The 6,000-nt window shown below is 46.6% G+C and overlaps 1 protein-coding gene across 8 annotated transcripts in view; it reads left to right on the forward strand.

The window, feature by feature from the left end:
- Positions 1-5,604, forward strand: part of OCA2 (OCA2 melanosomal transmembrane protein) — a 279,721-nt gene extending 274,117 nt beyond the window's left edge. For 6 of the 8 annotated variants that reach the window (XM_036859038.1, XM_036859037.1, XM_036859035.1 and 3 more), the window contains 2 exons: positions 4,092-4,185; positions 4,929-5,588. In XM_036859038.1, coding sequence (XP_036714933.1) covers positions 4,092-4,185; positions 4,929-5,013 — 179 coding nt within the window. In that variant the 3' untranslated portion in view covers positions 5,014-5,588. Of the gene's footprint in view, positions 1-4,091; positions 4,186-4,928 lie in introns of all 8 variants that reach the window. The other 2 variants (XM_036859042.1, XM_036859039.1) reach the window with 2 other exon arrangements.
- The last annotated feature ends 396 nt before the right edge of the window (positions 5,605-6,000 follow it).

The following is a 6,000-nucleotide window of genomic DNA, read 5'->3' on the forward strand; positions in this document are numbered from 1 at the left end:
TTGGTGTAGTGATGCCCAGAGCCTGCACTGGATGTTCAGTGGGGCCTTCTCCTGGCTGTCACAGCCCTGTCAGGGCAGGATCTGTTTTCCAGTTGTTGGAGTAGAAACACTGAGGGTCTCATTCTATAAGGCTCTATTGCCCTTAAGTGTGTGCTGTATCCACAGGAGGTGAGCACTGAAGGAAGTGAGGCCTGTGTGGTCATAGCAGGCCTAAGTGCCACCCATACAGCCATCCACAGTTCTGCCCAGAAGTACTGCAAAGTTGCATTTCTCTGTTTTGTTCATCCCAGACCTAGTGCTAAGCTATCACTGGCAACCAGGTGTTGTGACTACTGAACTGAGGTGGTTGTGCTGCCCCTGGGACCTAGGCTGCCTCTATGGTAGGGCTCTCCCAGGGCCTGTCTGTCACAGATCTAGCTCCCAGCTGCATTGTGAAAGGTGGGCAGAACTGGAGCGCTCCCACCGGCAAAGGAACCACTGTGTACTCCTCCCCAGGGGCTGTCCACTGAAGATGTGTGATTCTGTGGTGCCACCCACCACCTGGTATGTGCTCCAACAAGGTCCACTGCTGCCAGACCTGCACCTGGAACTATCAGTGCTGTGGCCAAGCTCTCAAAGCCTGCCACCACCAGAGCCATGCCCTGCTATGAGCATGTTGACGGTGGTTTTCCTAGGGGGACCTGCACTCTGACCTACATGTGCTGATAATAGGACTCCTTTGGCCAGCCTGTACCCAGCTCTGTGTGTGCTAATGATGGGCTCTGAGTTTTGGCCCAGACTACACTCCAGGGCCCCTAGAGCTAGACCAAATCCTCTCCCAAGGTCCCTCTGTTGAAGCCCAAGTTTCAGAGCCTAGCCACTGTGCATTGTAGCATCCCTGCTCCGTTCATGTTTTGGGGTGGGAAATGTCGCGATGTAGCAGCTGTCAGCGCCAGTCTCTCCACCCTGATTACTAGCAAGCCAGTACACACGCTCTCCTTGTGAGTAGAGTTCAGCCCGCTCCAGTCCGTCTATCTTTCCTGGCAGACATCTGTGAAGAAGCAGGGGTTTCCTAGGGAGAAGGACCACCTGTGTGGTCTTTCCTCTTTCACAGCTCCCTCCCAGTGGCACCTGTCCCATCATGATGCCTTTTTTTTTTTTTTTTTTTTTTCTGTCCTGCTCAGTTACATGTGAATCTTTCTTGCTGCTTTGGTTGTATAAGAGATTTCTGTCAGCTTTCAGTTGGTTTTCTGTGAAATTTGTTGTACATGTAGATGTATTTTATTATGTGTTTGTGGGGGAAGGTGAGTTCCACATCCTCCTACTCTGCCATCTTAATTGGGAGCAAAGGGAGTATTTTTTTCAATCATTAATCCCCAACACGAGAGAAGGAAATTGTTGCCTGTTATTTTTAGAGGTCACCCAGGTTCCTGAATGTGACCCTGAATCATGTGTGAAGTTCTGTTTTGTCCAGAAGCAGAGGTCTCCATGTTAAGTCCTGGAATAACAGTGTTTGGGGTGGCAGAGCAGATGCTGCCCAGCTACTGATGTGTGTGCTCTGTGATAGAGGCCTGCAGGCATGGCCCTCTGAGGAACATTGCCTTCCCTGTGGTAGCAGACTCATCAGACCCTGTGAAATAATACCCAGGCAAGATGACTCTGTGTGGAATCTCTCCAGAGCAAGAGTCAGCTGGTTGGCAGGGTGATTGGACGGGCACATCGGTATGTCAGCACCTAGCTGGGACAAGTGCTGCCATGAAATTTGTACATTGCCACGTGCTTGGAACCCTTCAAATGCTCTGCATGGCTGTCTATAGAAAGGTCTCAAGCTTACATCATGCAGCCTGAGTCCTACCCTCTCTGATCTTCCTCTGGAGTCAGAATGCCTGGTTCGAGTCTTGGGCCCACCTACTTCCTAGCACCAACAAGTCAGCATGTTGCCTCTCTGTGCCTCAGTTTCTTCATGGGGACACGGGACCTCAATGCTCAGCCCACTGAGCATTTGCTCTCTGCCTCTCTGATCTCATGCCCACTGCACATCTCCCACGTGGTGTCATGCCTTGTCTCTCCACTGACAGGCTCCCTGTGAGCCCCTGGAGGATGTGAGCTGATTTCCATGGGGAGTGGCTTACTGGGGTGAGAGGGAGAGCCTGCTTAGGTTTGGGCAGTTAGGAAGAAGCTAATGGAAGTCTGGGGTGGGGGGAAAGTGGGAGCAGAGACAGATCTCAGAATTGAGATGGAAATCCAGACTCAGTTCTGGCCATAACAAATAGACAAGCTTTGGGGATTTTTTATCTTATAAGTTCTTGCCTTCCGGGTAAGGATGGCTCAGTTGGGTCCCTGTTTAAAGTCTCACAAGGCCATGATCAAGGTGTCTGCAGGATGTGCTCCATTCTGGTGGCTCTGAGGATGGGTCTGCTTCCAAACTCACTCAGGTTATTGGCAAAATCCAGTTCCTTGGAGCTGTAAGACTGAGTCTCTGTTCCCTAGCTGGCTATGGCCACTCTAAAGTCTGTCCTGCGCAGGCAGCTTGGGTGTTGGCCCGTCACACCCTCTCCTGCTATGGGGCAGCTGTCCCTCGCTCCTTGGTGATGGGCTTGTCCCTCCTGCCCTCCCACCTCCATTGCACCCTTCCTAAAACTCTGGGTGAGTCCATACACTTTGAACTACACTGAGGAATAGGGGGACTCTCACAAAATGGGGCATCAGAAACACAGTGACCACAAGCAGATTGGGGCTTGGGCTTGGTGTGCTCGGAGCTCTGGGGAGACCCTGGAGGTTTTTATTGAGCTCTTAACATCTAAATCATATTATTGACATGTCAAATATATTTCATCCTTAGAGAAAGCATGTAAATGGATGTGTCGTGCTATTTCAGAAGTTTTCACCGAAACCCCCCTAGTCAAACTTTTACATGGAGTAAAGGCAGGGAGAGTGAGATGAGGCTCTTCGTGATGCTTTGCGCTGGCAGCCTGTGGGCCTGGTGCATAATGAGTCTGACATCCCCCTACCGGATTGGATGCCTGTGTGTTTCAGGAGAGTGTAAGGACGGAGTGGAGGGGGGACATGTGTGCAGCTGAGCACTCACACCACACCTGCAAAGGCCTTTCATGGGTAACGGAATGGGTGCCATGGTCCTCCTCCATGGAGAAACCTCATAGGTTACATGGCTCTGAGGTTATTTATTCCTTACTTCTCTCTGTCCTCAGTGTTCCAGCATGGAGTTCTGGGCCAATGTAGCACTGAGGGGCACAACTTCCTTGGTCCTTGCCCTCCTGCTCTGCTGTCCAGGCTTAGAAAGGCCAGCCCCTCAGGCCAGTGAGGGCTGTTGGAAGCTACAGATTTGTGTCTCACAGTTCACAGTCCTCAGCGATGCACAATGCCAGAACTGAACTAACTTGGCTGAGCCTGGGTTGTGCACCCATCCCCAAACACTGACCTCTGCGGGTGGGAGCTGAAAGATGCCAATGGGCTTCACCAAGTAAATTTACCCTTCCCTGAACCCATCTCTCTGTTGGGGGCTGGGTTTGAGTCACATCCTTCACTGTGAGGCCGCACTTGTGTACGTGTATGCACATAGTTTCCCTGCAGATCATGTGTGCTGTCAAAAAGGCCCAACCAGAGAAGCATTTTATTATCCTGGTTGTTTACATCCATCCTTCCATCTACACAAAGGATTTGCTGGTAGGTGTCCAGACCTAGAGTCCTAAGGGTGGTGGTTCTTATCTGAGATCCTACTGCTCTGAAGACACATGTTCTCTCCTGTGGATGTTGACCCTACTTACATTTTCCTCTGAAAGATATATTTCACCACGTCCCACAGTGATTTGCCAATTCTCCTTAACATTTCCTCTTCCCTATCACATCCAACAGAAGTAGCCCTATTCATAAATGAATTACTATATTTACAAGCAGTGAATTTATTTTCTGTTTGCCAGTGTTTTTTTTGTTCCTGCAGATATTTGCACAGCAATCACTTTGGTAGTGAACAGTAAAGTAATCATCAATCAAAAGCCTGTGAGATGATCAAAGTATCACAGAACAAAAGAGAACAGGAGCCTACCACCAAGATAAACTGTGATTTTATTTTACTTTTTGAATTTTGATTCTAGGTAACGGGACACTGATTGGAGCATCAGCAAATGTGGTTTGTTCAGGAATTGCAGAGCAGCATGGATATGGATTCTCTTTCATGGAATTTTTCAGGTACTTTAAAAACTCATTGAAAATGTCTGTTTATATTGTCCCTAAACTTACTTAATTAAAAAATCAGCCACACATACTGCTAAGCACTAATATAAGCATGTTTTAATAATTAGAGAGACGTTGATATTTTATGTTGTTGTTCCCTTGAAAATTCCAGTGGGGATTTGTGCCTTGACTGCCCATGATGAGGGTACATAATGACAGCCTGACATCCCCCTACCGGATTGCCCAGCAAAAAATTTCATGACTGAAAGGACCCAGGAATATTGCAGACTGGGGGCAGCCTGGGAGCAGGCACCTCTCAGGAGGACAGTGCAAAGAGTAGGCCCTGGATGGGGGAAAGCAGCTGATGCCAGCTCCTGCAAAGGAGGACCTGCTCTGAGGGAGCCGGGTCTGCTCTGGGGTCCTGGCCTCTACATGCTTGTGTTCATATGGCACCACTGCATTTTGGATGCAGGAACTGGGCAGAATAGACATTGGTGGTGCCTGTAAAATGGTGCTGCCAAAATGAACTGGCATTCATTTGGGGGATACAATGGGGGATATCTAATGGAGGCGCACATCCATATCATCTAGGCTGAACCCAACTTTTGATTTCTAGAAATAAAAGACAATTACCTTTATGGATATATAAAGCTTATAAGGCCACATTCTTTTGCAATAACATAATATAATAATGAGTCCAGATCTCACAGTACTCTGCAGACACCAGACACCATAATCCACTTCTCTTTGTGTTTCAGGTTGGGCTTCCCAATGATGGTTGTCTCCTGCATGGTTGGGATGTGTTACCTCCTTGTTGCTCATGTCGTGATAGGATGGAATTAGTAGATATACAATGTGTGAAGACTGAGGGAAACTTGACCCATCACCAACATCAGTAGAAAACTACCCCAAAACCACTCTTTGGAGAAGAAAAGGTGCTTACCATGGGGGTGCTCTGGAATGGACACCTTTGCTATCCACACTCTTATTTGGGTGAAGCTGGCAAGTTGTGGTAAATACAAGATAACTTACACAAGATTCTACTACAGGAAAATACGTATATCTCAAAATACATCTTGCTATGCTCTGTAGGAAAAGACACACATTCAATAATTCACTCCAAATGGCTTGTGTTGTTTAAATATCACTTCTCCTGAGGCTATCAATAGTTTTTCTTCATGTAATCACTTTTCATGTTAAAATAATGAGCATTCAAATTGTATACTCTTTTAATGCATACTTTTCTTGAGAAGGGCATACAATTTGTAAGGAAACATTATATGTATTAAAAAAAAATACTGCCCCTTGACAAAGGGTCTTAGAATTTGTTAGTCTCTTACTTTTTAGTAGTTTACATTATATAAAATTGCATTTTATTCATTAACATTTTTCTTTGGAGTTTTTAAGTCGTCAATTAAAAGTCCAGAAATTTGAGTTGCAGAAATCGTTAAGTGCTTTTTAAAAATAACATTTTAAATGTTTACCAACCTGGAATAATAATCTTCAGTTTTGAAGATGGTGTATGCTATTTCTATCAATTACCCCAAAGTGTGGTCAATACATTCAGCTCTGCACACCTGCTGGACTCCAGTGGTGCAGTCAATGCTTACTAAATGCTATTCTTTTGTGGAACATTAAACATGAAGCAAGGACAATGAGAGCAAAGAGCAAGAGGGAGCTGGGCTTCAGCTGAGGTCTCATCTGCTCTGCTTGGTCAATACCATGGCTATACCTCAGACAACAGACCTCTTCTTCAGTTTCGGTCTACTGTGTGTGATACCTTGAGATGAGATGAAGAAAAAGAAGATGTTTACTGGGGACTCTGCTCAG

The sequence above is a fragment of the Balaenoptera musculus genome, chromosome 7 (assembly GCF_009873245.2).
Source record: "Balaenoptera musculus isolate JJ_BM4_2016_0621 chromosome 7, mBalMus1.pri.v3, whole genome shotgun sequence".
NCBI classification, from domain to species: Eukaryota; Metazoa; Chordata; class Mammalia; order Artiodactyla; family Balaenopteridae; genus Balaenoptera; species Balaenoptera musculus.